The sequence below is a fragment of the Chrysochloris asiatica genome, unplaced genomic scaffold (genome assembly GCF_000296735.1).
Source record: "Chrysochloris asiatica unplaced genomic scaffold, ChrAsi1.0 scaffold00317, whole genome shotgun sequence".
Classification (NCBI taxonomy): Eukaryota; Metazoa; Chordata; class Mammalia; order Afrosoricida; family Chrysochloridae; genus Chrysochloris; species Chrysochloris asiatica.
The window spans coordinates 2,578,063-2,594,821 of NW_006408835.1; the positions used below are offsets into that span (position 1 = coordinate 2,578,063).

A 16,759-nucleotide genomic window follows, 5' to 3' on the forward strand; every position below is an offset into this window, starting at 1 on the left:
CTTGTTTGCTGGAAGCAAAGAAGACTTGAAACTCTTAGTGATGAAGATCAAAGGCTACAGCCTTCAGCAAGGATTGTGCCTCAATGTAAAGAAAACAGACGCTCTCATAACTGGACCAGTAAATAATATCATGATAAGCAGTGTAAAGACTGAAGTTGTCAAAAACACTCATGGAGACAGTGGTTAAGAAACCCAAAGGATGTATTACAATAGGCAAATCTGCTGGAAAAGACTTCTTTAAAGCACTAAGTAGCCAAGATGTCAGTTTGAGGTCTATGGTAGGCATTACCTGACACCATGGTATTTTCAATTGCCTCATATGCATGCGAAAGTTGGACAATGCAAAAGGAAGAGTAGAAAACTGATGCATTTGAATTATAATATCAGCACAGAAAATTAAAAGTACCATGGGCTACCACAAGCACTTGGGAGTACAACCAAAATGTTCCTTAGAAGCAAGGGTGATGTGACTTAATCTCTTGTCAGGGGGGACCTGAAGAAGGGCATCAGGTTTGGTAAAGTGCAGGGTTAGGGGAAAAGAGGAGGAACCCCATCAAGTGAACTGACATGATGTCAGCAACAATGGGCCCAAACATAACAACTGCGAGAATAGTGAAGGACCGGGCAGGATTCTGTTCTGTTGTGCTGGTGGTAGCTATGCGTTAAAACCAGCTGACGTCACCTAACAACAACCGGCTGGATGACGCCCAGGTCCATGAGCTTGCTCTAAGAACAGGCACTAAGAGGACAAGATTGATGGTTCCTTCATTTTTTAGCAATTCCCCATCCCTCATGGCTTCTAGAATCGGTCTGGGAGCAATTACTGAACAATGCTCACATCCAAGAATGGTTCTGCTAAAACAACAGGGCCAAGAACACAGAGGCATGGTATAAAGTTCCTAGAACAAAATACACCCCACTCTGAAGGCATGTGTGGGTGCTGAGAGGGGACCCCTCATGCCCTGCCCTCAACTACTAGTTCTCTTTTCCCTCCGTGAGTTGTGGCAATGACAGAGAACTCACAGTCCGAACGCTGTGATGATTTATGCAGTTCTCTACATTACAGGCTTTCCTAGAAGCCTATGTGACGATGACAGCATACCTCAAGCATAACTAGTTAGACAAAAAGGAATAGTACAGTGTTCACTGTATGAAGACTGGTCCACGAAGCGTGGTGAACAGTCCTAACAGCCTGTCACTGCCCAGTTCCCTTCACACTTTCCAATTTCTCCTGGAACACTGGGGAGGTGTAGAATGCAAAGTCCAGATGAACTGCACCTGCAACTTTCTGATGGCGCTCAGGGAGGATACTAAAGGCTGGCAGTTAGGAATGGGGCCCAGGAGTCCAAATGTCTGGACTATAGTCGTGGCTTATCAGCCATATCTTGGGAAAATGATTCAGTTAGGCTCAGTTTTGTCATCTGACAAATGGGGGTCATAATAACATGCATGTCACAAAACCATTGTCAGGGTTAAATGAGGTAATGAGAGTACAACGACAAAGTTCTGGCCCATGGTAAGTGATCGAAAAACACTACCGTTATATTAAGATTTAACACATTAAGAAAACGGCATCATCAATTGTCAATAATTGTATTAACTGTTATCAATATTAGCTCTTCCCACATTCTTTGCTGTGGCTACTTTTGTTAAGGTGCCAAAGGTGAGATATCTTCTCTTTTTAGTCAAGAAACATTGGTTAGCAATTTACTAATAAGATTTAGTATGGATTACCCATAGTGAAAACGTTTTAGCTTGTTTTTAAAAAAGATCCTACTATTTAACTTCTCATTTCCTCTTATGTTTACCCAAGATCCTAAATATGTAGCACACATTAAGACTTCCCTCAGACTTCAGTCCCCTACTTATACCCTTGAACCCATTTTCTCCACATGTAAGCTCCTTATCTGATGCAGCTTGATGACTCTGTGCACGCACACCAGCCAAGTACAAACATATATCTCCATAATCTCGCTTGTTTCTCCACACAGAAATTATATACTCTATATATGCTGTTCTGCCCTTGAATTCTTGTTATCATTATATCCTGGAGGTTTTTCCATAACAGACAAAGCTATTACAATAAACAGTTCTATGAAATCACTGTCAAGGGCATTATCCTATAGGAAGTTCCATGCAACCAGTTTCTTTCAAAACATATTTTCAGGAGACATGGTCTCTCTCAAAGAGCTATGGGTAGTGGTACAATTCATCATGACTTCCTTATGTACCTGGCTTTTTAGGAACCTCGGATCTGGATCTGATGCCCAGGCATGGAAATACATAAGCTTCCTGATAATCTACTTGCTTTCTCCCCTCTCCATGGTCCTGATTTTTCTATTTCTATTACTCGGATCCAAAGGTTCTCAAACAGGGGTGAGTTCCCTCCACTCCCCATTGGATAGTTGGCAATGTCTAGAGACACAAGTAACTATTCTAGTTGGTTTGTTGTGTGCTACTGGTATCTAATGGGTAGAGATCAAGAAAGCTGCTAAACATCCTATAGTGCATACAATGATTATCACACACCACCCAGTCCCTACCCCACCCCCACACAAATGAACGTCACAAACGTCAACTGTGCTGAACTTGAGAAATGCTATCTGGAAAGATGAGTTAACTACACTTGCTAAAAGAATACTAACAGAATGCAAATTTCACAAAGGAACACCACCAAACCCTGTCACCCTCTCTCCGTGAAGGTGTGCTCTTAACTGTAAAACTCAGCCCCATCAACTACCTTGAGGAGTCTGAACGCTGTCATCCAGCAGGTCTTGCTTTGCTCATCTTCTGCACAGAGCAACCTCAGCTCTTTAGTTTCATTCCTTACTTTGTTTGGCTAAAGGAGGCAAAAAAAAAAAATCCCATCAGTGCAACACAATAGGGAAATAACAAAAGCACTCAGTCTCACAGATCAGAAACCTTCTGATGCACCGCCAGAGCTTGGGTGTGTTCACATATACCTTTCTATTAAGCATTCATTCATTCATTTACTTGACACGTTTCTATCATCTAGCCCTCATTTATGAACTGTCTTGAGTTATCTACTATTTAGAAGATTACTAAGCCATCTCTGGGGAACTCAGGCTCTTGTAGAGGAGACGGGAAAACAAATATCCCAAGACAATGTGGGACGTGTTACAGACACACAGAGAAGGGGTGTTTAACTTGGTCAAGAAAAAACCGGATTCTACCAAAAGAGAACTAACTTGTCTCCTGTACAGAAAAGGTGCCTCAAATGCCCAACGCAGGGAGCTGCAGGCAGAAGCGCAGTCCCTGTAGGATAAGGCAGGAAGAAAGGTGTCTCTGTGGCTCTGTGGAGACTGTGAGTGTCCCAGGCAGAAGGTACAGAGAGAAAGAGAGAGAGCGTGCAAGTGACTGAGAGCCAGCACAGTGTCACTCCCAAGAAGGGGACTGAAGAGGAAGCCTGCATCTGCTTTAGAGGAAGGAGAAGGATTGCAGAGAAGGTCATCTGAGTCTCCACGTGAGCCCTCTGCCTCCACACAAACAGACAGTGTTGGGTGGAACCTGACCTGATTCTCAGCCTCAGGAATTAGACTGGCCACGAATTTGAGAGGCAAGACCAAGTCCCTGCATACAGCTGGCACTGTAGGAGAAACAAAGCCAGCCTGCAGACAGAGGGGGTGAGCAGCCAGTGAGACAGAAAGTACTGCAAGCATGTGGGCTTCCAACAGGCCTCGCTGGGAGGCGTGCCACCAGGTGGCGCTGTATCCCTGCTGCCACTCCAGGCAGGCTCCATGCATCGGGTTAGCCCACCTGGGAGGAAATCCAAACACAACTACTCACCGGGCTACCTAATCTAGGCACTGGGGACGACAGATTCTGTGGCTATTCCATGAAAATTAAATGAAATAATGGATGTAAAATTCTTCCCAGAGCCTCCTGTGCAAAGTACTCAATGAATATTATCTACTATTACCAATGTTATCACAACTCCTCCAGGGTCTGTACGTGTGTCCACACATGGCGTACATATGTGTATGTTAGTATGTATGTGTGTACACATGTGTGGGTATGTATGTGGATGAATGTGTGTGTATGTGCATGTGGGCAGAGGGTGGGGAGTGCTTAGCTCATTTCTGTTTGAATACTCGTGACTGGAAGCCTACACCAGGTGTCAGCTCACTTGGTATCCTGGGGATGATAACAGGCTGCAGGGAAGGGTCTCCTCCCTTCAAGCTGCCCCCTCCTCCTCTGCTGTTACCAAAGCCCTGTCTGTCCAGGTGGCAAAGTGATGCAGCACTAAGCCACTGACCACACTGACCAGCACTACCTACACGTGTACTCCTGCCTTTCCTTGAGCTTGCGAGCCACTCATGGGCTGACACAGTGCAGGCATGTCATAAACATGTGAATGCATGTATCCAGTGTAAAAGCTGTGTTTCTGCTTTGTTAAAAAATCAACTTGGTGCTAGTCAAGAGAAAAACTTTCGGTTTCATCTCAGAGTTTGCAATCAGATGCTAAGGTCAGTGTCTAAACGCTACTGCTCTTGATGAAGTACCTTTATGCAGAACCCATGGTCGGTGGGAGCGCTGTATTGCTTTTTGCCAGCGATCAGGGAGAAGATGTTGCTGTCTTCCAAGTCAGCCAGCAACTGCAAGTGTCGGGGCTCCTGAGCAAGCAGAAACAAAGCACAGATTTCTCAGACTGCCGTCAGCAGAGGACAGTATGTGCACATTTCAAAGCACATTTCCCTCCAACATTCAACTGTAACCTCTGGACACAGAAAGAGTATAGCAAGTCTGGTCCAGCCTGCCAAAAAAAACAAAAACAAAACAATCTTTCCCAGTTTTCTGACAGTTACAATGTACTTGATTCTTCTGCCAAATCAAAGCCCCATCACCCAATGTCAAAGGAAAAACCAGGGGTGTGGTGCTGTAAGATAAGTATGGGCCTGCTAACTACAAGGCCGGTAGTTCAAAGCCACCCAGCAACTCCTCGGAAACTATATACAGGGAAGCTATAACTCGATGGGACTTTACAACACTAAAGACCTGCTGTGGTGCTGGAGGGTAAGCACTGGATTGCCAACTGCATGGTTGGTGGTCCAAAACCATCAGCTGCTCTTTGGAAACCCTACACAGGGTTGCTACGCGTTGGAATTGACTTGACGGCACATAAAAACAACAAGGCCCCAGTGGCACTGTAGGATAAGCACTGGGAAGCTGCTTTGCAAGGAGAAAGCAGAGGCTCTGTCCCGTACATACATACAGTCTCAGAAAGCCTGCATAGGGTCAGGCTGCATAGGATGAAGCAGAACCAACTCAAAGGCAGCAAGTTTGGGTTCATTAAGGTCCATTAAATCACACTGCCCAATGCAAGAACCTTATACCTTTGGTACCTCAGTGTATTCAGAATCCAATGTTGCCTTTATTTGATCATGGACAGCTTGTCACACCCTTGTCCGTCTGAACTTGCTTGCCCACTCGCTTCCCACTCTAGGATGCAAACTGTCCCTGGTTCATCACAGGTGACAGTGAAAAGCCATCCATCAGAGTGGGGATATGAGGAATAACAAGAGTTTGCACCTTTCTCGGCTACTGTATCAGGTGAAATCTTCCCTGAAGACCTTGCAGAACTGCAAGGGGAAGGGCCTGCAGGCTCACTTTCTCCTTTCTCTTGGTTCGGTTCTTGCAGCATATAGATTTCTCAGGCCTGAGGCTCAGGACCCAACCCCCCCCTCAATCTTTTCTCTCTCATGAAGAGAAGAGACCACAGCTTTTAGCAGTGGCGGTTCTGGCCAAGTTTTGCCATCAAGGCTCTGCTGCAGGGGCTCATAGGGATGTGGAACTAAAAGTGTGTGCACAGGATGCAAAGACAAGTCCCCTTACCACCTGCTCTCCTGTGAGGCCTCCAGCAGTTACCGAACTCTCACCTTTGCTTCCTACTGGAGACACAAGCAGATGGCTAATTATTCCATAGAGTAGTTATGACAAGAAGGATTATACTGATATTGTTATTGTTTGTTGTTAAGTGCCATCAAGTCAATTTTAGGGTTTTTGAGAAGCGGCTGATGAGTTTGAATAGCCAACCTTATAGTTCAAACCAACCTTGCAGTCCAGTGCACTATTCTGCAGCACCACAACAAGACTCCATACCGGTAGCTTCCTTTCTAGGTGCCATGGAATCGGTATTGACTCATAGAGACTATATGAGCAACAGAAGGAAACAAGCCTGGTCCTGCGCCAACTTCACAACCATTGCCATGCCAGAGCTCATTGCCACTGCCACGATGCCAATCCATCTAGTTGGGGGGGGGGGGTAGTCTTCCTCTTTTTCTCCAACCCTCCGTTTTACCAAACATGATGTCCTTCTCCAGGGACTGGTCCCTCCTGACAATATGTCTGAAGCATGAGAGACAAAGTCTGGCCATCCTGGCTTCTAAGGAACCTTCTGGTTGTACTTCTTCCAACACAGATTTGTTTGTTCTAAGGAAGTCCATGGTACTTTCAATATTCTTCTCTAACACTGTACTCAATGTGCATCAATTCTTCTACAGTCTTCCTTATTCATTGTTCAACATTCACTTGCATATGAGACTACTGAAAGTACCATGGCTTGGGTCAGGTGCACCTAAGTTTTCAAACTGGTATCTTTGCTCTTTAACACTTTAAAGAGGTCTTGTGCAGCAGATCTGCCTAATACAATATGCTGTTTTATTTCTTGATTGCTGCTTCCATGAGTGTTGGTGGTGGAGCCAAGCAAAATTAAGTCTTTGACAATTTCAATCTTTTCTCTGTTTATCATTGGTCCTGTGGTGAGAGTTTTTGTTTTCTTTATATTGACATGCAATCCATATGGAAGTCTGTGGTCTTGGATCTTCATCAGTAACTGTTTTAAGTCCTCTTCACTTTTAAACAAACAAGGCTGCATCATCTGCGTTTTGTAGTTTGTTAATGAGCTGTCCTCCAATCCTGACGCCACGTTTCTCTTCATTATGACCCAGCTTCTCGGATCATGTGCTCAGCATACAGAAAGACTACAACCCTGGTACACACATTTCCTAATTTTAAACATACTTGTATTAGGGTGGCAATAATGTACCAAACATCCTTCAGGCTGCCTGGATCCCAACTCTCTAATGATGAGAAGAAAGTCAGAAAGTCAGTGCCTCTGATGCATCCGAGGCAGCCAGGAGACTGCATTCATCTTCAATTTGTCTCAGCCCTGAGGGCACCCTGTTGTTGTTAGCATCTTCTGAGTTGACCCTTAACTCACGGTGACCCTATACGCAACAGAATGAAACACTGCCTAGTCCCGATTCATTCCCATGATGCATTGTGGATCTGACTATTGTGATCCACGGGGTTTTCATTGGCTGATTTTCAGAAATAGGTTGCCAGGTCTTCTGAGTCTGTCAGTTCTGCTGAACCCAGTCCAGCACCCTAACGAACACATGCCTCTAGTGACGGATGAGTGGTAGCTACACGTTAGATGCACCGACTGGGAACTGAACTCAGGTCTCCCACATGGCAGGTGAGAATCCTATCAGTGACTCATTAATGACCTCACTGGCAAGTTCCCAGGTCTGTGTTAGCACCAGTTTCTGCTGAAGACAAGTAACTCCAAATTTAGGTGTTACATAATTAACTTATGTAAGTTATGACAAATTTCAAGGCGCCCAAGTTGCATTTTAAAATGAAGCCCAGGATCACCAACAGCCTAAATTACTGGCGCAGAATTAAATACTGTTGCTGCTGGGTTTTTTTTTTTTTTTTTCTTAAATCACCTTTGAAGTTCCTTTTGTGGAGAAATAAAGTCCTGATCTTCGCAAACACACGTATAGCTTTTTCCAAGACTTCCTTCCCAGCTCTTTTACATGCAAAAAGCCTTGAATTTCAGGACAACTGCTGGAGTTTAAAAAATTCTGTTGAAGAAAAAAAATTTAAAGGTCAGTAGTGTTAATATAAATAATTAAATCAGACATGTTATTAACAAGGCTGGCAGCATGAAATTTCCTGAGTTATTAAAATACCATTTTTTGGCCAGAGTCTTCAAATGATATTTTTCTTTTCAAAAGTCTTTAAAGTTTCATCTGAATTGGTATTGTATAAAACATTAGTATTTACACACATAAAAGCAAATGGACCTTTCTAAGGTGGGTGAAAACCACTGTGCCATCAATTTCCTTCTAAGTCAGAGTATTCCAGGATTCTGTCACTATTGCCTTCCTTCTCGCCACCTTAACCCTAACCCCAGTTTTCCAGGAAAGATCCAGTCTGATTATCTAAGTTAGGGCAGGAGCAAGTGCCAGGGAGCACCAGGAACAGAGAACACCTTGCTCATATTTTATCCCTGTACCCTCTCCAACTGGGAGATGGATACAAGTGATCCTGGCATCTCCCAATTGCCTGTCTGCAATGCCTTGATGACAGCCTACCATTCCAGGAAACCCTACCCACAGACAGCCTCAAGGTTGGCAGGAGGGGAAAGGGCTTTGCAGAAAACAAGAAAAAAAGTGTGTCATTTTCTTCTCCATGGGAAAGAGAGGAAGAGGGATAGGTCACAGGACCAGGCCACTGATAGAAGCTGACTCACTTTCAGTGGGTGGGATGGGCAAGGCGTACAGCCCCCTCATGCCACTGTCCCAGGCCCAGTGTATATGGTCTCAGTAGAGTGTCACACACGCTTACAAAGCACAAAAACCAAACACACAGTCAGGGCAGTTAAGAAAGAAATGAGTCATTTTCCCTTCACCAGGCCCCTGCGAGGCCAGACCAATGTGATAGAGCTATGGTGGGTAGTGAGGGCTACTGCAGATAGAAGACTTTTAGACAGTGGAAAACAACCCAGTGACCAACAAAGCTGGAAGGGTGGACTTAAAGGCAGAACTCGGAGGGTATTAAACCTGCATACTTCTCTTAGGTGTGAGTGTGAGGTAACCTCGATAGTGCTGGTGGTGGTCTTAGAGACTCATTTAGCATACGACTCATTTCTTTCCTTTTTTTGGCTTGGATCAAACTTTTAGAAAGCATGTTAGTTTATCCTACTTGTTTGCTGCTGTGATGCTGTAAACTCTGCCACCGGTATTTTATATACAAGCAGGTCACAATGGAGGACAAGTGTCAGCGGAGTGCCTATGGTTACTTCTGTGTTGCTGTGATGCCATCAGCATTTTAAATAGTAGCAGGAAAGCAAGGTCTGTTTGATCCACAAAGCTGGTGGTTCAATCTCACCAACCACCCCTCGGAAACCCTATGCAAGGTCTCTATGAGTTGGAACCAGCTCGATGGCACTTAACAACAGTTCACATGTAGAGGACAGGTTTCATCAGCACTTCCAAATTATAGAACAAGAAGGACAAGGTAGACTACTTCTGAATGTTCAGCTACTGAAAACCGTATGGATATTAGTGAACATTATATGATATAGTGCTGGACTATGAACAGTTCCAGAATATTGTCAGATATTCTGCTGCAAGGTGAGTCCCTCAGGTTGGAACACACTCAAAATGCAACTGGGGAAGAGCAGCCTCCTCAAAGTAGAGTTGACCATGATGATGCGAATTGAGTAAAATTTTCAAAACCTTCATTTGCTGATAGGGCACAACTCAAAATGAGAAGACACAGTAGCAAACATCCATTAATAATGGGCCCATAGCTATGAAAATCTGGGAAAACTGGAAGGTTTCGAAAATGAAATGGAATTTATATATTTAAATATCCCAAACATTAAGGAGCTGAAATGGCTCAGTGTTGGTCATTCTGAATCAATTATACGATTTACTATACCAGCAATGAGAAATTCAAGAGGAATGGCATAACATTCACCAACAAAAAAACCCTTCAAGACCTTGAAGTATGCTGTCTGTGGCATGATAATATCCACACACCTACAAGGAAGACCAACTGATACCACTAGTATTCAAATCTGCATACCAACCACACAGCACTCAATAACAACTAAAGCCAGTAATGATGGAGTTGAAGAACTCTACCAACTTCTTCAGTCTGAAATTGTTCAAAAATGCAATCAAGATAATTGATAACAGCTGCTTACTAGAATGAGAAGGATGGAAAATGTGGCCATGGTGACAGAAATGATGCTGGAGATTGCATGATAGAATTTTGCAAGACCAATGACTTACTCATTGCAAATACTTTTTTAAACAACATAAAAGGTAATTTATACACATGGACCTCACCAGAAGGAATGCACAGAAATGCAGTTGACTACATCTGTGGGAAGACACGTGGAAAAACAAAATACCGTAAGTCAAAACAAAGACGGGTAGACTGTAAAAGAGATCATCAATTGCTCCTATGCAAATTCAGGCTGAAGCTGAAAAAAATTAAAACAAGTCCACAAGAGCCAAAATATGACTTTCAACATATCCCACCTGAATTTAGAAATCATCTCAAAAACAAAGCTGATGCATCAGACACTAAAGACCAGAGTATTGTGGGATAACTTCAGGAAGAAAGCAAAAGGACATTAAGAAGACAAGAAAGAAGGAAAATACCAAAATGGATGTCAGAAAAGACTCAGAAAACTGCTCTCTAGCATAGAGATACTAAAACAAATGGAAGAAAGGAGGCAGTAAAAGAGCTTAATGAAAGATTTCAAAGGACAGCTCAAGGAGACAATGCCAAATATTATAATGACATGTGCAAATAGCTGGAGTTACAAAATCAAAAGGTAGGCGAGCTGAACAGAAAATATCAAAAGTCAGCTCAAGAAGACAAAGCCAAATATTGTAACAAAATATGCAATGACCTGGAGTTAGAAAACCAAAAGGGAATAACATTTTTCAAACTAAGGGAACTGATGAGAAATTTCAAGCCTTGACTTGCAGTATTGAAGGATTCCATGAGCAAAATTCTGAATGACATAGAAAGCATGAAAACAAGATAGAAGGTATACACAGTCATTGTACCATAAAGAAATAGTCAGTGTTCAACCATTTCATGAGGTAGAATATGATCAAGAACTGATGGTACTGAAGGAAGAAGTGCAACTTGAATTGAGATGTTGGCAAAATAATAACAAAAAAACAAAACCAAGACTCTAGGAATTGACAGAATGTAAACTGAAATCCTTCAACAAAGTAGTTTAACACTGGGGGCACTTACTCATGCATCCCAAGAAATTTGGAAGACATCTACCTAGCCAAGTGACTGAAAGAAATCCATATATTTGTGCCTGTTCCAAACAGAGGTGACCAACAGAATGTGGAGATCACCGAACTATATCATTAATATCACATACAAGGAAAATTCTGTTGAAGATAATTCAACAGTCTTTGTCGATGCTGCAACAGTCTTTATCGAGCAACTGTCAGAAACTCAAGCTGGATTCAGAAGAGGATGTGGAATTAGGGACATCACTGTAGACATCAGATGGATCTTGGCTGAAAGTACAGAACAGCAGAAAGATGTTTACCTGTACTCTAATGACTATGCAAAATGTGTGGATCATGGCAAGCTAAGGGTAACATTGGGAAAAATGGCAACTCCAGAACATTCGTTTGTCCCCATGAGGAAAGTGTACACAGGTAGTCATTCAAACAGAACAAGATGATACTGAATGATTTGAAATCATGCAAGGTGTGCACCCAGGTTCTATTTTTTCACCATATTTATTCAATCTGTGGTAGCATAGTGGATTACAAGCTGGGCTGCTAACTGCAAGGTCAGTAGTTCAAATCTACCAGTTGCTCCATGGGAGAAGGAGGAGGCTTTCTGCTTCTGTAAAGATTTATAGCTTTGGAAACCCTATACAGGTTGCTATGAGTCAGAACTAATGTGGTGGCATGCAACCGCCACCACCACCAATATGCAGACGACACAACCTTGTTTGCTGAAAGTGAAGAGGACTTAAATGCTTACAGATGAAGTATAAAGACCACAGCCTTCAGGAGGGAGTGCACCTCAATAAAAAGAAAGAAAATCCTCACAAATACATCCATATGTAACACCATAACAATGGGAGAAAAGATTGAAGTTGCCAAAAAAATAATTTTGTTTGGATCCACTATCAGCAGCAGTCACGAAGTCAGATGATGTATTGCAACGGCAAAATCTGTTGCACACGACCTCTTTTTAAAGTGCTCAAAGAGCAAAGATATCAGCTTGAGGACTAAGTTATGCCTGATCCAATCCATGGTATTTTCAATAGCCTCATATGCATGTGAAAGTTGAGAATAAATAAGGAAGATGGTAGAAGAATTGATGCATTTGAGTTACGGTACTGGAGAAGAAAATTGAAAATACCATGGTCTACCAGAAGAACAAACCAATCTGTGTTGGAAAAAGCCCAGCCAGAGTGCTCCTTAGACACCAGGATGACCAGACTTCGTCTCTTATACTTCACAAACATCAGTCCCAGAAGAAGGACATCATGCTTGGTTAAGCGGAGGGTCAGCGGAAAAGAGGAAGACTCTCCACGAGATGAATTGGTACGGTGGCTGTAGCAGTAGGTTCAAGCGTTACAACTGTGAGGGGGACACAGGAGCAGTTACTGTTTTGGTTGCTATGAGTCAGAGCCACTCTACGGCACCTAACAACTATAACAACCAAGTAACTTTCAAAAGGACTTTATGGAAACCGAATCGTTTTTCTATTAAGTAGACTCTATTTTATTTGAGTCAGATAGTAGGTGTGAATCTGAAGTTGGGGAACATGCTCACTCTCGGAGACTCTCAGCCTGCCTATCCCGTCTTACCATGTTGGTCCTCTTGGCTCATATTTCAAGGACTGCATTTCTTGGATTTCTTTGAAAGTAAGTGCATCCTGTTTGTAAGTGCTGGTTTCAGTTTGAAAAATTCTTACTACACACAGATTTCTCAAGTAAACATTTATTTCTGGTTACTCTAAATTGCCCTTGGAGCCACAGTCACGATGTGACTAAGGACGTAGCCTCTTCAAGATTTGATGACACTGCCACATTACAGTTCCAGAAGGGCTGTTATCAATAAACCCCATTTCAGAAGAAGTCTATTTTTATGCAGTACCTGCAAAAGCTGGGTTTGGGGAATACTGCCATTTGATTGCTGACACCATGTAACCATCTGTTCCGGGAAGAAATTCTAAGGAAATGGGTAGAAAAACAAAAATGTTAAAAGTTAGCTTCAAAGTGGGGAATAAAACATATTTATAGGTATGTCAGTATTAAAACCATCCCTACAGGGACAATTAGATACATTTTTATTCTTTTAGCACACAAACAAACCTACTGCTGGCCAGTAGATCTGACTCACAGCAAACCTACAGGAAAGTGTACGGTGGCTCCAAAGGGTTTCTGAGGCTGTAAGTCTATAGGGAAGCCCCTATGGAGCGGCTGGTGGGTTCAAACCACTGACCTTTCAGTTAGCAGCCCAACAGTTATCCCAGGCACCACTCGGGTTCCTTCCACCACAATGTCATTGTTCAGTGCCGTCCAGTGGGTTCTGATTCACAGGAACTCTGTGAATCAATGAGTGGCTGGTGGCTTTGAAGCACCGACCTTGCGGTTCAGTGCTTATCCTACAGCACCACACCAGGACTCCCTCAGTCACACAGTTGTTGCTAAGTTAAGTTGGTTCAAACTCAGAGACCCTGTGTAGGGTTTCCAAGGAGCGGCTGGTGAGTTTGAACTGCCAACCTGGCGATTCAAACCGGCCTTATTGGTCACATGGTTATCCTACAGCACCACACCAAAAGAGTAGAAACTCCTATTTCAAAAGTCTGCATTCAGTTTTCTTAAATGTCCAATTCAGGTTTGTAATTCCTTTTACTTTTAATGCAGACTTTCTGTGCCACAAGTTGCCAACCATAATAATTTCATGGCATAATTATGTGGTATGAGACAAGGGAGCCCAGAAACTAAAGGTGAATACAGTGATATGAAAAAAAATGATTTTCTAGTACATTACTTTAAAATGGTCATCAAATTTCTTTCATAGAGAAAAGAGCAGTTAAATAACTACAGCCAGAAGCTGATCCCCAACCTTGTCCCCAGGTTGACATGGGTCTGTCCCATGATTAAGGATAAAAATGTAACTACTTAGGGTATGGGGATCATGTTTTTGAAAGTTCAATAAGTAAGTCCCTCTCAACAATAGAGGAGGGGAAAGAAAAATCAAGACTAGATGAACACACCTAGCTACTTATTTTTCTACTCGTTCTTACATAAATAAACACAGAATAATATTTCTAATTTACAGAGAACATAAGTCTTTCTTCTCCTAAACTACTAATCAATGTATATCGATTTAATAAAAAACTTCCAAAATAGCTACAAGAATTAGGCATTTCCTATCTCTACAACTTGGAGACTAATTCTGTTTCCATTATTGCATTTGTTGAAGGCAATCATAACCTTTGTCCAGTCCCAAAGGCATACAGTTGAGCATCAGAGATTAAGTTGTGAGCAAAGGTCATTTCGTTAAATATCAACAGAAGGCGCTCTGGTAGCATAGTGGTTAAGAGTTGGGCTGCTAACCTCAAGGGCAGCAGTTTGAAGTTACCTGCTGCTCTAGGAGAAAGATGAGGCTTTCTGCTCCCGTAAAGATTTTCAGCCTCGGAAAACCTATGCAGGATCACTATGAGTCGGAACCAACTCCACGGCACACTACCACCTCTAAATGAATTCTCAAACCCATATACTACTTTGCAAATCTCAAGCAGTGTTTTGAACCAGTTCTTCCCGGCCAACAAAGTGACAATGGAACAGACCTGAATTTGCAAAATGTGGGCAAACTGGTACAATAATCGGAATGGAAAAAATTACTGGTCAGAAATTTAATCCTGTTGTTAAGTGTCGTGGAGTCAGTTCCAACTCATATGGACCCTGTACAGGGTTTCTGAAGAGCAGCTGATGGGTTTGAACCACCAACCCTGAAGCTAGTAGTCCAGAAAACCAGGGCAGTGTGCACACTGCAGAGTAACCAACTCTCTAGACTGGTAGAAGCAGAAACAGCAGTGCGCAGCTCAAAGATGGCAGTCAACTGCTCCACGCTGAACGGATGTCACTCTCCACGGTCTGGGCAACAATGCAATCCCGGCATCAGGTTCCTGAAATGATTCACTACATCTTTTTCTGTTCTCCCATTCTGGGATTTCAATCCATAATCCCGCCACTACCCCATAACTGTTCTGGTACACTCACATTTTACACATTTGGGATTTTGTTGTATCAGCCATTATTGGACTAGTTTGAAAGGATCTAGAGCCCTGATCTCGATTAAGTTGTTTCGTAAACTGATGATACTATTGTTGTTCTTAAGAGCCATGGAGCCAGTTCCGACTCATAGCGACTCTGTATAGGGTTTCCGAGAAGTGGTGAGTGAGACTGAACCACTAACCTTGCGGTCCAGTGCACTGACTCGCAGTGCCACACCAGGACTCTGATGATACTGGTAAACCTAAGTATAAACTCCCAAGACATCAAAAGTTACAAACCCCAAACTCAAGCAGACAAAACTCACCATAGGATTTTTAAAAAACTCGTATTTTGCATAATTCTTCCTGAACAAAAATTTACTTTCACTTGGCATGGTGCACTCCACCTGGACTACCAGTTCGTGATCTTCCAAACATCTTTCTGCAAAGGAAGAACAGAGAGTGTGAGAGATGAAACAGGCAGAAACATCAAAGCACCATTAGAACTAATCACAGGCTCCGACTCTCAGCTCTTCAAACATGGTGAACCGAGATGATGCGCTCAGGAAAGAAGTCTAACTGAAGCTTCTCTTTAAATGCACAAAACGTCTGAGAGACGTTGTATGAGGAATGGGGACCAATCTTTACTTTGACATGCTTCTTGTAAATTTGTTATCCACTAAAATTTAAGAGAAGAGTCAATAAAGACTCCCAACTAGTAATGCAGCTTTTAATTAAGAACTGTCAAGTCTTGTAAAGGACAGCCAGCAGTAACTGGGAAATCATACAAACACAAACGCAAACTGCACTGAGAGGGCTGCTGTTGTTGGTAAGTGCTGATGAGACGGTTCCAACTCATAGTGACCCTGTATACGGTTTCTAGGGAGCAGCTGGTGAGCTTGAACCACCAATCTTGTGATTCAAACCAACTTTGCAGTCCAGTGCCACACCAGGACTCCACTAAGAGGATGTTGTGTGTAGAAAGGAGAGGGTGGCAGAGACAAGCAACAGATGTTTTAAAATTCATGAAACCTGGTTGACTGAAATGGTGTTGGGAATGTAATACAGGAGGGTGTATATGGGATGTTGAAGTCCTGGTGTAGTGCTGCAGGGCAATGTGCAGGACTGCAGGTCGGCGGTTCAAACCCCACCAGTTGCTCCTTGGAAACTCTACACAAGATCGCTATGGGTCTGAACGGACTCAAGAGTATTTAACAACAACAGCAACAACAATAACACTTACTGTTAAGATTAGGCAGTTCATCCACACTTACATTCAAACTTAAACTAACAACTGGCATCAATTCCAATTCATTGATGTTCATGACTATTGAAGTAGAACTGTGCTCCACAGGGTTTTCAATGTTTTAGATGTAGGTTGATGGGCCCTTCTGAGGCATTTCTGGAACAAACCTGTAACCTTGTGGTTAACAGCCAAATATGTTAACCACTTGCATCAACCATACCCCAACATACTGTGTATAACTCTAAAGCCTAAACTACCTATGTAACAGAGCAGTTCTCATGAGGTGGGTAACTGTATCATTGTGGCGGGATGGAAAGCACACACTACGTTTTACCACACTCATGCATGTACGCACACACTACGTTTTACCACACTCATGCATGTACGCACACACTACGTTTTACCACACTC

General features: G+C 42.8%; 1 protein-coding gene across 2 annotated transcripts in view; it reads right to left on the minus strand.

Annotated features, from left to right (window-relative positions):
* GRB10 (growth factor receptor-bound protein 10) overlaps window positions 1–16,759 on the minus strand; it is a 184,188-nt gene that overhangs the window by 43,172 nt on the left and 124,257 nt on the right. Inside the window, exons 6-10 of one of the 2 annotated variants that reach the window (XM_006875286.1) lie at window positions 15,429–15,544; window positions 12,975–13,049; window positions 7,752–7,889; window positions 4,524–4,634; window positions 2,741–2,839 (exon numbers count right to left, since the gene is read on the minus strand). In XM_006875286.1, the coding sequence (XP_006875348.1) occupies window positions 2,741–2,839; window positions 4,524–4,634; window positions 7,752–7,889; window positions 12,975–13,049; window positions 15,429–15,544 (539 nt within the window). The remainder of the gene's footprint in view (window positions 1–2,740; window positions 2,840–4,523; window positions 4,635–7,751; window positions 7,890–12,974; window positions 13,050–15,428; window positions 15,545–16,759) is intronic. The other variant, XM_006875287.1, reaches the window with a different exon arrangement.